The sequence below is a fragment of the Brassica oleracea genome, chromosome C8 (genome assembly GCF_000695525.1).
Source record: "Brassica oleracea var. oleracea cultivar TO1000 chromosome C8, BOL, whole genome shotgun sequence".
NCBI lineage: Eukaryota > Viridiplantae > Streptophyta > Magnoliopsida > Brassicales > Brassicaceae > Brassica > Brassica oleracea.
This window is the reverse complement of record NC_027755.1, coordinates 13,835,215-13,848,707: the sequence shown is the minus strand read 5'-3', so window position 1 is coordinate 13,848,707 and position 13,493 is coordinate 13,835,215. Positions and strand designations below refer to the sequence as shown.

At 32.8% G+C, this 13,493-nt stretch overlaps 1 protein-coding gene and 1 long non-coding RNA gene across 3 annotated transcripts; both read right to left on the bottom strand.

The window, feature by feature from the left end:
• Positions 1-2,052: 2,052 nt before the first annotated feature.
• On the bottom strand, positions 2,053-5,012 carry LOC106310538. The gene is made up of 2 exons (XM_013747770.1): positions 4,816-5,012; positions 2,053-2,723 (listed from the first exon to the last, which is right to left on the bottom strand). The coding sequence occupies exon 2, from the start codon at positions 2,718-2,720 to the stop codon at positions 2,250-2,252; it is 471 nt and encodes a 156-aa protein (XP_013603224.1). The 5' UTR covers positions 2,721-2,723; positions 4,816-5,012; the 3' UTR covers positions 2,053-2,249.
• Positions 5,013-11,139: 6,127 nt separating this feature from the next.
• LOC106307886 lies at positions 11,140-13,205 on the bottom strand. Of its 2 annotated transcripts, XR_001263429.1 has the most exons (5): positions 13,006-13,204; positions 12,748-12,882; positions 11,956-12,068; positions 11,747-11,857; positions 11,140-11,641 (listed from the first exon to the last, which is right to left on the bottom strand). It is a non-coding gene; the product is annotated as an uncharacterized LOC106307886 (long non-coding RNA). The 2 variants fall into 2 exon arrangements; XR_001263428.1 differs by having other exon boundaries at positions 12,748-13,205.
• Between the last annotated feature and the right edge of the window lie 288 nt (positions 13,206-13,493).

Below are 13,493 nucleotides of genomic sequence, written 5' to 3'. Positions count from 1 at the left end.
GCCATATCTTGGCGTTCTCAGAAGCAGACACTTGTTGCTACTTCTTCAAATCACGCTGAGATCATTGCACTCCATGAAGCAAGTAGAGAATGTGTATGGCTAAGATCAATAAGACGACACATCTGTTCAAGCAGTGGGATTGACGAAAATGCGGAGCCAACTATTCTATATGAAGATAACGCGGCATGTGTTGCTCAAACGAAGGAAGGATATATCAAAAGTGATAGAACCAAACATATACCTCCGAAGTTCTTCTCATACACTCAAGAGCTCGAGAAGAATAAAGAGATTGAAGTAAGATATGTTCGATCATGCGACAATGCAGCCGACCTCTTCACAAAATCACTCCCTACCTCGGTATTCAGGAAACACATCCATAACATTGGGATGCGCCATCAGAAGGATCTATGTCTGTTCATTCGAGGGGGAGCTTACGTAGTTGTACTCTTTTTACCTTACTATGGTTTTTCCCATTGGGTTTTCCTCGAAAGGTTTTTAACGAGGCAACAAAGACGTTAAGCGAGAGCGGATAGTGACACCGGCCCCCAAGGGGGAGTGTTACGAAAGTCAAAAAAGGAGGAGCCGTAATGTTTGAAAATATAAAAAGATGTGGGGTCCGCTGCACTATTTGCACAGTGATTTTCTTTATATATATACGAACGTTTCGTTCGTTGTATAATACACGCCTCAATCTCTTCTCTCTATAATAAGAAACTCTCTCTTCATATATCAGTGTTAAAATTTCTACGGGTATACAATTTTGCTCTTATCTAAATTCCTGCGATACAATAAAATACAAGTTCTTTTTATAACAGTTCTTAACTTTTTGTTATATCGGATACTAGAAAATAATGAAAAACGATAGTAAACGAAAAAATAATGACACAAATATTTAGTATAGTTCAATTCTTTCAATCAGAAAGGCTGGAAATGTTCGTTGTATTACTGCAACTATATCCATGAGTAGCAGCTATACGATGTGACCTAAACAAAAGCTACAACTACTTTATTTCTTTTAGTCTAAGAATTTAGATACAGCCCTCATTAGAGCATCATTAGTGATGAACTCTAACATAGTCTCTCAACAAAAAAAAAATTTAAAAAAAAGTTGGAGAGAAATTGTAGAAAGTGTCACTGTCATCCCTCTGCAAAGAAACGTTGAAATATTTTGTAGAGACTACATCTACACATGTCCATTTTATATTGGTCCAATTATATTTACAAAAATAAAAATTAATTATGTCAGTTAATGCTATTAAAATATTAATAAAAGTTAGTCTAGAGACTATGTGTTAGAGACTAAGACCATGATTATCAGGGAGTTCTTATATGAGTTTAAAAAAAAAAAAATTATAAATAGAAAAAGTTAGAGAAAAACATAACAATCGGTCCTTAATTAATGTCCATAAGACCATGATTATCAATGAGACTTAATTGGTAGTCCTTAGAGTTTTTTATTGTTATTTCTAGATTAGGACATTGTTAAGGACTTTTAATGAAAATGGTGATTATTGGTGAGATTTTTTGTTGGTCCTTAGGTTAAATTTTTTTTAAAAAAAATAACTAGCAACATATATAAGATAAAACATATTACCATTTTAAGTTGAATAACTAATAAGAAAAATAAATTTATTCATTTAATAGAAAATTACAAACATTTTACTACATTTTATTACATTTCATTAAAAAAAATACAAACTTCAGAAATAAAAGCAAACACACAACTTATTCAAATCATAGAAACTTATAAATTATATGTTATTTGAAAAAGTCCAAATTTAGCCTATATATTTTCAATCAGATCATTTTTTAATTGTTCATGGGCTTGTCTATTCCGAAGGCTCGTTCGACGATCCATTGTACTGCCGAGATTCGAAGGCATGTTGACGGAAAATGTATCCACTTCTTCTCTTTCTTGAAACTCAAATTTGTTATACTGAGTGAATGATGACCTTTCATCTTCGACAATCATATTATGGAGTATGATACATGCTCTCAAAATGTGTGTTGGAGATTAACAATTACAAGACTTATACGAAATCACATGATCAATTAGTAATAACAAAACATAGTACTTATAAAAATTTATAAGTCTCCTTGTTCATTGGAAAAAATACACCCCTTAACCGTCTCCTTGTACAGCTTCATAATGAGTTTCATACATAACATATTACAATACACACACCAGTCGTATGCGTTCATACTACAAAACACCAAGCTACTTAGTTCACTCTCCTCTTAGTTCAAACCTACTTTAACATTACGAACATGGATATTACCATTACTAAAAGAACCAGACCACCTAGTACGAGTTCAAACCCATTACGAAACGGAGATTTTTTTTTAGATAACTCAGACACAGTCTTCTCAAGCAGGGCATATTGTGTACCTATGGCTTTGATCTCCTCTGTAGCCGCCACATCCCACCACTTGTGTACATGGAAGTCTCCGTCGTCGATGTTCTCACAGGTGTAGAACCTTCTCCTCGGGTCAGTTCTTGTGTAAGATGTCCTAATAAGCGGTTCGCCACCACAGTAGCATTCCTTGGGGAAGCCGAACTCAACCTCCGGCTGCGGAGGGTACTGAACCCGTGCGGCTTCTATCTCTGCTTGGTCCAGCAGTATATTCATTTCTGTGGAGCTGTTTCCACTGTCTGCTGAGTTCCCTAAACCATAATCCTCCGAATCAGACGGCTGCGTGTAGCTATAATCCAATCCCATGACCTGAGAATAATAAAAACGGCACACGTAAGTTTTGTATGTCAAATAACAAGCAGAGTTATCATTATATCAAACATAACATCACATAACATCAAGATATACAAGAACATAGAACACAAGACAGAAACTGAAACATAGAACACAAGACACAAACTTAGACCAACACAAAAGCAACATTTTAGTAGATATTACACAAGACAGAAACTTAGAATTGAAAAACTAGAAGAGTTCGGCCAACAGCTTGTTCTTGACAGTTTCTTCACTCTCACTTAGTGGATCCTTCTTAGCAAGGAGAGTGTCTAATATCGCCAGCTTCGATAGTTTCTCCTTCCTCGCCAAATCTTCCATCTTGAGCTCCAAAATGCTCTTATAGTCCTCAATAGCCTTTCCTTTACTACCATTCATGCTTGCTTTCGCAGCCTTGATACCTTCAGGACGCATTGAAGATTGGGAACTGACCTCACCGACATGTGCGCTTGAAGGTTGGGAACTGACCTCACCACTCTTTCTCTTTGAACCGGCCGTCTTAGGTGTGTTCAGGCTTATCCACTTTTGTTCATATCACAGGACACACCACGCGTGCTCGAGGGTAAACTTGTGTCCCTAATCAGAGTAGAAGATTTCATGAGCCACCTTTAGAACGTCATTGTCACTTTGACCGCTGGTTATTTGTCTCTCTGCAGCTGCAAATGCGGCACAGAACTTGTTCGTCTGATCATTGATTATGTGCCACCTCTGCTTACAATGAATATTCTCTATGTTCTCATGAAGAGTTGTTGCAAAGTATTCATCTACGCATTTCCAGAAGGTCCTTAACTTATGTTCATTTCCGACAACAGCGTCCTTTGATGTGTTTAGCCACACACTAATCAAAACCTCGTCATCACCCGGCGTCCATTTCCTTCTCACCATACGCTCCACAGGTGTGTCCTGAGGTTGGGATGGAGCCTCAGACTGTTGGGAACTGAAGGAGGCATTTCTGAGGCTCCAATGTCGACGCTGGAAGGAAAACTTTCATAAGTAAAGTTTTCCTGAACATTATTATTTTGTACGTTGTGAAGAAGCCCCACATAACCAGAATTCTGGCTATATGGATTCCTTGGATCCATAAGAAGAAGAACAGAAGAGATTATAGAGAATGGAAACGTTTTCTTGTTCGCAAAGAGAAGAGAAAGACGATTTGGAGATAACAAAGCTGAAGTGTTTTCTATGGGATTTACTAGGAGAAACTTTAACAAGTAATAACTCCATAACCACCTAACCATTATCTACCTATGTCTAATCCGATGTTATTACTAAACTACAACTACAAAGCTATCAGCTCTAGTTTAATGGATCATTAAATTTTAGTACGAAAGCTATCAGCTATAGTTATTACTAAACTACAACTACAAAAGCTATAAGCTACAAAGGGAACTACAATACAAGCAGAGAACACAATTTCGTTTAAGTAACTTCAAATCCGAACTACAAACATGGCAATCTCGTTCATAAGACTCACAGTCTTATCACTAATTTTTTTTTTTACTTCAATAAAGTTTTTAGAAGCTCTCAGGTTTCCTTCAAAACGTTTAAAGTGTGATCAGAAGCTAGAAGACTAGGCAATAAGTTTAGTTACTTCAATACAGAACTAAAAGCTATCAACTTTCGTTCAAAAAAATCAAAAACAACAAGCATTCGAGGCAATAATTTATACTGAACTTCAATACAAATCTAAAACCTATCAAGTTTCCTAACAAGAAATTACAGAAACCATATCAACTACAAAGCTATCGACGAAACAATATCAAAGAAACCATCAACGATCATCATCAATAAAAGAAACTGAATTTAATCTACCCAACATATCATCACAACAAAGAATCACACGAAACTAACATGCGGAGGAACTAGATCGAGAAACTGAACTTAATCAACCGAACATATCATCACAAAAAAAGAATCTACGAAACCCGACTCGGAGGAACTAGATCGAGAAACTGAATCTAATCTACCGAACAAATCATCACAACAAAGAATCTACGAAACCAACATGCGGAGGAACTAGATAGACAACGACATCCTAAGGATTTGAAAACGAAAGAGGAACACATACCTTTTAGATTGAAATCGGCGGAGAATGAGGTTGGAGACAGACTCGGGATAGACTCGTGAGGGATCCGGAGAGATTCGGGATGAAATCGTCGGTGTACTTTATCGCCACATGCGTCGCCGTCGAGAGAGAATCGGAAGACGGTGAGATCGATTTGGGAAGAGAAAGTCGAGTTTCCCCTACACGACTTTTCCGCATCATCTCCATGCCCGTCCCGGAACATTATCACCATTTTGTATTTATTTTTGGGCCGATAATGGGTTAGGACCCAACTTTAGGACCCCGATAATCATGGTCTAAGAACCTGGTTTTTAGAGCTCTTCACACCTGTCAATACATTAATAGTTTTAGACATTTCATTTTTATGATTTAAATAAAACAAATTAAAATAGTATTATTTTACCTTTAAGAACCTGTTTTTAAGAGTTTGACGCTAATGATGCTCTTAAGTGTTGCTGGTGCTCTTACCTTCTTGGACTGGGCTTATGGTATTACTAAGGCTATAATGTTGTCCATTTACAGTAACAAAAAAAAAAAAAACTGCGAGATTCACACGATATCCTAATGTAATGGCTAGTGGCGAGGCAATTGATGAAGGAATTTGTCTTTATTATTTGACTAAAGAGGCACCTCTAAATTTTCTAAAACCAAAGGCTGTAGAGATCTTCCTTTTTTCCTGCTCCTTCGATTATTGGATCCACTTGTTTATCAGGATTTTTGGGAATTTTTGGAATTTAGTTTGTTTTGTCTCTACCTATAAATATTGTAGCCTAGATGTAGTCCATAACAAACACACAAATATAGAAAGAGAATCAACTCTAGCTAGGTCCAAAGCTATGGTATGATTTAAGTATAATCAAAGTCAAAATAATGACAATAGTTAATCTATATTATTAAAACAGAATTCATAACTTCTTTCATCTGTAATGTTTTAGTTTGAACCATTCCTAGAAAATATCAAATTTTATTTAAGTTCATCACTATATCTTTTAATATCTTTATATTTTTATTTGAAATACAAATAGATATATTTAAAATGTTCTAACAAAATCTTTTAAAAATATTTTTAGAATCTTTTTAAATTTACTTTTGAAAATTAGTTAGTTTTAATTTAAACTATCATAAAATATAATTTGAAATTAAAAAGGAATTTTGTTTTGATTTATAAACGAAAATTAAAAATTAAATTTTTTTTAATTATATTCAATCATAATTAAAAAATGAAATTGATTAATTTGAAAATATACTTTACTGATATTTTTAAAAGATTTTTGTTTTTTTACAACAAACATTCACAGACTCATGTAGAAAAGATTTTGTTAGAAATAAATATTTATTTCTATTTTAAAAATATATATTATATTAAAATAAAAGTCATGACTTCTTTTTTGTGTGATATTTTTATTTAGACCATCATTTAATTTTTTATTAAATGTATATCCTTAATGCTAATAATATATAATTTTTTAACTACTTTAATCATAATTTCTTTTGATATTTTTAAATTTATATATATATATATATATATATATATAAATTCTAACAAATCTGTTGAAAAAGGTTATAACAAGATCAAATTGTTAAAAATTGAATATAAATATTTTCACTAATTTCGTAATTAGAAATGAAATGTTATTATACATTAATATATATTCAGCTATATTTTATAAAATGAAAAGAATAAAATTATATCCTATTTTATCTATTTTATAATAATATCTATCATTTTAAAATAAAACCATTATATTGAAGTAAATATGATAAAATTATTTAAATTGAAAAATTAATATATTTATTTTAATAAATAGAAAATATTTATGCTAAAAAATAATATGTTGGTAGAACGGGTTAACATTAGTAAACTATATAATACATGAATAAAAAGTTAACTTATCTAAACATTTTTTATATATAGTAAATTATTATATAAAATGAATAAATTGCTAAATAAATCTAACGCTTTGAATCACGGGTTACGATCATAATAAATTATATATAAAATAATTTTTAAATATGTTATTTTATGCATAAAAATTAGTTTAATAATCAAACGCAAATTTAATAGGACAAATATATAATAAAAAGCAATATATATATATGTGATGATTTGAATTTTTAACATGAAAACTATAAAATTATTGTATTTGACATAATTATAAAAATATTTAAATATGTGAGTAACATTCAAAATGTACATTAATTGTGTAAAACGGTTGACAAAAAAAAATGTGTAAAACAAATATTTGTATATAAACATGAGAATATATACACACACGGTTGTGCGGGTCAAAATCTAGTTAGTATATAAAGGGCATGACTGGTTTCTCCGCTACTACTCGCAAATACAGCTTTTGCGGTTTGTAGCAGTTGTTGGCGTTTTGCAAAAATCACGTAAAGCGCTCTAAACCGTTTCAAACCGCTCTTAACCTCTTAAATTCAAAAGCTGGTTCCAGCTAGCATTTGCGGCTGCGGGCGGTTGTGGGAGGGTAAATTTTTTTTTCTTCTTTTTTTGAAAACAATATAAATACAAAAATAAAAATAAAAATAAAAATTTGAAACTGAAATAATAGAAATATTAAAATATATCTATTATTATATTTCATATTGTAAATTTTAAAATAAAAATATTTTCAATAATTTTTAAAAAATTAAAAATATAATTTTATAAATATAATTTTTATATTTATCATAATATTATGATGTTTGATATTTTAATAATTATATAAAATGTAAATATTGTTAATTTATTATTTAACCGCTATTGTATTTGGTGGTTAACCAGTAATAAGTATCCCGCAAACGCACCATTTCTGACCGTAGTACCAGTCATACAAATCTCTTAAAACCGCTTAAAACCGCAACCGCAGCCGCTGCGGTTACACCGTCATGGTATAACAGATTACAGTTACAGTTACAGTTACAGAAGTGTGCAAGTGCAATGCAGCATCGAGTGCTAAACTGCTAATATAGTGTTAGACTGCTATCACATGTTTTCCACAAGCCACTGATTTAAGACAAAAAGAATTACGACATGATTAATTGTCGGTAAACCTAAATTAGCGTGGAATTTTTTTTACGTCAGTATTATGTGGTTCCCAATATTTTCCTTCCTATATTTTCAAAACTTAAAACAAGAAACCTACCGAAACATATAGACAATCATAAACTATCTACTGTCCAATAAGCAAAACATGCCATATTAGTATACCTTACGTATTTTAGAACTTTTTCCACGCAGCTACGAAGAACACAGCTTTTTCACTAGAAGTAATTGACTGGAGTCCGTGATTGATGATGATCTAGGGAAATGGTTAAATCCGGGTCTATTAAAGATACATACCTAATCTCCAGGTGGGAGGTGTAGCCCACGGTCCCTCTCCCGGGTATTCAAATGGGCCGAAATGCAATAGCTCATATCTGTGTAGGGTGACCAAGAAAATGTGACTTAGTTTCGCATAACAGGTGGATCGAACCTGAAATGTAGTGAAATCCCAAGCCTTACCATTCGACCACAAGCTCTCGATCGATTGATGATGATCTATGTATGAAAGTATTTCATATTTGTCTGGTTATGCCAAATTGAGTCGCTTACATGCACTCCAATACCTATATTTGGATACTTGATAAATAAAATAGAATTAAGGATAAGATGTTGTCACTCTCCGGCTTGTGGATGAGTTTCGAACGCTTTATTTTTTTTTTTCTAATTCAAGTATGCTTTTGCCAAAAAAAAAAAAAGAACCACAGTTCACATGCATGGATCTCTGCATGTGACAATACCATTATTAATTTGTGCTGAACCCAAGGGCCAAATTATCGGGATTAATTTTGTTCCTAACTCAGTATCAACTATCCAATATTCTTCAATCAAGATAGAAAGGCAAATTAAAAAAATCTTTCAGTGTTGGTGAAAATGTCTGCCAGTTATAAATAAGCGTGGCGACAAGCACCACAATACTACACAAAGTATGATAAAAGAAGCTCAAATAATTACCAATGTTGATCGCTAATTCTGTATCAGTAGGTCGTGGATGTCAGCCCATTTTTTTTGTAAATGGTATCCATAACAAAACCTGGAGAGTGACAACATGAAGCTTTTTTTGGTGTCTGTGATAAAGAGGTTTTAGACTTTTAGTGGCACTATACTAGTTTCTTTTTGCTCAATAACTGCCAAAATTGAACATTAATTCACAAATATCTTCCAACTAAAGACGATTTGAAACTAAATCCATCTTGGCACAGATTGAAGTTTGCGTGCACACGGAATTGGCTTATACTTAGTCAAATGGAACACAAGAACAAATTACTTTAGTCATTTCATCACTTCCGAGATTTGAATGATAAGATTTAACGTACATTGCTCCCTAAATATATTTTCCAATGGCTGCAAATGAAGCAAGCCATGTGAATGAGTCACATGGGTTCAAAGGCTTTGCATCGATGTTTAGAACTGTGTGTGGATGATGAGCGAGCCGGTGTGTTTCATGTAGTCATCAGTTCACTATATATTACATTAAATCAAATATCCATATAAGGAAAATTGCGAACTTCCGTAGAGGAGAAGTCAAACAGCTCTAAGTTTGAGACGACTTAACAATTTTTCATAGCTCGATGAGCCTTAAATCTCTGTATCTGAAAAAAAAAATCACTACTCTAACAATTTAGTCAGAATGATCTGTGCTCAATCAATAATCTTATAGAAAATTATGTTTTATCTAACTATTTTTGCTTTTCTAATTTTAGACATGGGCATATCCAGCTTGTTAAATGTGTGGCAAGTGCCCCCACATATATAAAATATACTAGGGCCGGCCCATCCTACGGGCGGGATGATAATTTGAAAATAATGTAAATAGTTAGAGTAGATATTTAATATAATTTTTTTATTATTTGAAAATATACATATTAGTTAAATTATGTACGTGTTATTGTACTGGAAGACTAAATAAATCATGCTATCTTGATAGGTAGTTTTGATTCTTTTTTTTTCTTGGGTGCCATCACATTATTTTTGGTAATTGTTTGGAGGTGGATGAATCTAAAGATTCTAGTGAAGAAAGAAACAAACTTGTAATTATATATTAAGTAAATATACATGAGTAAATTTTTTTATTAGGTCGGTTAATTATTAGTCATGTAAACCGAAAATAATAATATTAAAGTATCGTATCTCGACATGTTGGGTAGCTTAAATCTGATATAAACCAATCAACGATGCACTGATGGTTGCATGGCAATGCGTTGACATTTTCTTCGTTTACAATATTGAAATTTTCTTTTAACATCTGTTTTTAGTTTAAATGATTATATTTGAAATTTTCCAGATTTATAATTTTTTTCATTGATTGCTTTTTATAGTGAAAGACTCGACCTCAGTTTCATTGGGGTTAACCAAATTTTCAAATACGAATATTAATGAAGCTTTGTTCTATTTTTATTATGTAGATATAGATATTTTAATATATTTATTTTAGTATAAGTTATGTAGTTTCATTCTTGTTATTTTCTTTTTGTTTTTTTATCTGGTTGTCTTACATTTTTTTGTTGAACTATGCAAGTATATATTTTTTTCATATCAGTATCAAAATTATGGTTCAACCTTTTATTTTAGTATTTTTTTAAAAAAAATTACATCAAATAAAATATTATAACCTTACTCTGTTCACAATACTTACAAAATATACTTATTCTACCATTAAAAACAATTTTGTTATAATTTTTTTTAAAAATGCTTAATTTATTCTTAATTATATGTAGCAATAATTTTAACTATTTTATAACGGCTTTCACTATTTATTTTATTATTTTTTCTGTAAATTATATATGATATTGATGAATTTTCTAAAACAATACTGATTAATTTTTAGAGAATAATTTTTAACATTGACCTCATAAAACATATTTACCACAAACATAATGATAACGATCTTATATCAATTTAAAAAACATATTCAAGTATTAGTAAACAGAAAGAACATTTTGTAAATCACGTTTGGAACATGTTTGTACTTGATTTTTGGTGATAAAAAACTCTAACCACAATCTTGAATGTTAAGCGAGTTAAGCTACAGATGGAGATGGAATTATTCCCATCTTCCTCGCAATGCCGTCCCATAATTTGGGGTGGCCTAAAGCACAAAAAAAATTGTGTGGCCTATTATATAAATACCAACAATATATAGCAATACACTAACATCAAACCAGTACAAAAGTGTAAAAAGGAATCAAATGGTTAAAATAAAAAATATATTGGACAAAAGGAGGATTGAACTATGGTATCCTAACTCAATTCAAACTTGTTAAACCTAGCTAATATTTGGTGATATGTGGCCTTAATTTTTCTTCTATATATTGTGGCCTAAAGCATATGCTTTACTTGCCTTCTGGCAGGGACGGGCCTGCTTCCTCGCATAATAAAATAGCCTTCACATATCGTACATTTGTTGCACTCTAAATTCTAACTCAGCAGAAACACTCTCATGTAGCCACTGAATTATGAAAAAGATCACTGCAAATCTGAACAACAAAAGCTTTAGCTCCGACTGCTCCTAGAAAGATAGGAGCGTGTTCACCTGATAATCCACAACTGTAACAATCTTTCAGCTATTGTTGTCTACATGTTCTTCCTAATACCATGTTAGAACTTTTTCCATTTTTCAATCCCACTTTTAGGCACAATTTCTGGGCCACCTTTATTCCCTTTGCCACCACCAGCTTGGCCTCTGCCTTAACCACCTCTCACAAAACCTCCATGTTGGTTTTGGCAGCCAATAAGCTTCAACTAGCTACTCTCTCACTCTCCATACTTTTCGGGATGGACCAGCATCATCTAACAAAGCTTACAAACTCAATATAAGTTTTTCTTGCTTATGAGTATCCAGCCACTAATAAGGTTGAGAGACATTCACTTCGATGAAATAATAAAACACATTACCTTTTCCTATATTCTCGGCTGAGATAAGCCATGTAAGCCCACAAATGAGTAGTGGTGACTAAGATTCAATAACCGAGCAACATCATTTGACATAACTCCATGCACTATAGACTGCATAAAATGTGATGATAAGTAGTGAATATTTAGTGGTAAATGCTGCAACAGTCTGAACCTTTAGGTTGTGAAACAAACAAAAGAAGCGTTTTTACCTTTTATAAAAAGTTATTTCTTTGATTTCTCCATGTCTTCTTTCTATCTTCCTCATCCTTTCTTTTTATGGTCTCTTCGGTTTCACAGCATCATATTTGTGCTTCTTCTGGACCTGCTAAAAGACAAACTGGTTAAGATTTCCGGGAACTTGCCCATGTTTCACTGCCAATACATTCAGCTCACCATAGCACCGATTATCTATAAATAATAAAATATATCGTCAAACTGCAGGTGAAAAGAGTATTGTGAATACGCTATTTACGTAGTGGATGGTACGAAATTCTGAGACCGTTTCCTAAACGAAATTTAAGCGTTGACCATAAGTTTGATTAAGTTGGTGCCTTTACAAATTACAGAGTTACAAACACTAAGACACCACAACCACCATGCCTCTCGGACACGTTGAAAAAACACCACAGCCCCAAAAGATATAAACATTTTTATGACATGGCAAAGCAGAAAGGTATGAAGCAAATCTATTGCCGTAACGTACATCATTGGCTTTAGAAGCAAAATTTGTTTAGTTGTAATCACATAGCATAAATTTACAAACAGAAACCACTAACATAAAATAAAATAAAAAAAATAGAAAAAGAAACCACTAAATATCAGTGAAACTTACAAATTTCGATCAAAAACCAAAACTTCACAATTACCCACAAAATTAAAACTGTAGTTACCTTGATCTAGATTAAAAACTAATCTCAAATCAATTTGACGCGGGGGGGTTAAAGTAGAAACAGACAGAGATGCAAAGAAAAATACGGGAAAGTAAATCAATGAGAGGATACCTTCTTGAACTTCTTCGCCAGCACTGCCTTCACCAAATACCTGAGAGAATTTCCAATCTAAAACGATGAAGCTCCAACCTCACCACCACCATTCATTCTCTCCTCTCTCAATATCTAATGCGCTCACACACTCTCCTGCCCCTCATATACAATATAAAAACAAATCCACGAAACAATAGTTTATCATGATCAATCAAAAAGAATCAATTGAAGAAATTTGCAAGGTCAAAGATGGAGTCCAAGAAGAGAAATACTCACATATATTTATACAGAAAAAACACTGCCTTGTAGATCGAAACAAAGCATTGAAAAAAGACATCGTGGGGGAGTGAATCAATGGATTAAACACGACGCCATTACTCGGACAGTTTCAGATGGCGAGAGGAAGATAAGACGTCATGGAGTCGTCGCCGTACGAAGGAGAGAGACTAAGCTCGTTTCTTCGGTACAGAAGAATTAGGGTTAGAGTGCGAGATCCTTCTACCGGGCCGGACACAGCGTAAAAACTAAAAGCCCAACACACATCAAACAATCAAAGCCCATCTCACTCGGGATTAAATGAAACGCGAAGTATCATCCGCACGGGACACGTGTCAATACGACATAGATGTGGCTGCCGACGTGGCGTAAGGAGAAGAAAATAAACAATACTTTATAATAATAGATAGATAAATAGGTTTTATTTTCTAGAACAAATATTAGTTGTTTTATATTGTTATATAAATGTGTAATTTTATAAAATAAAT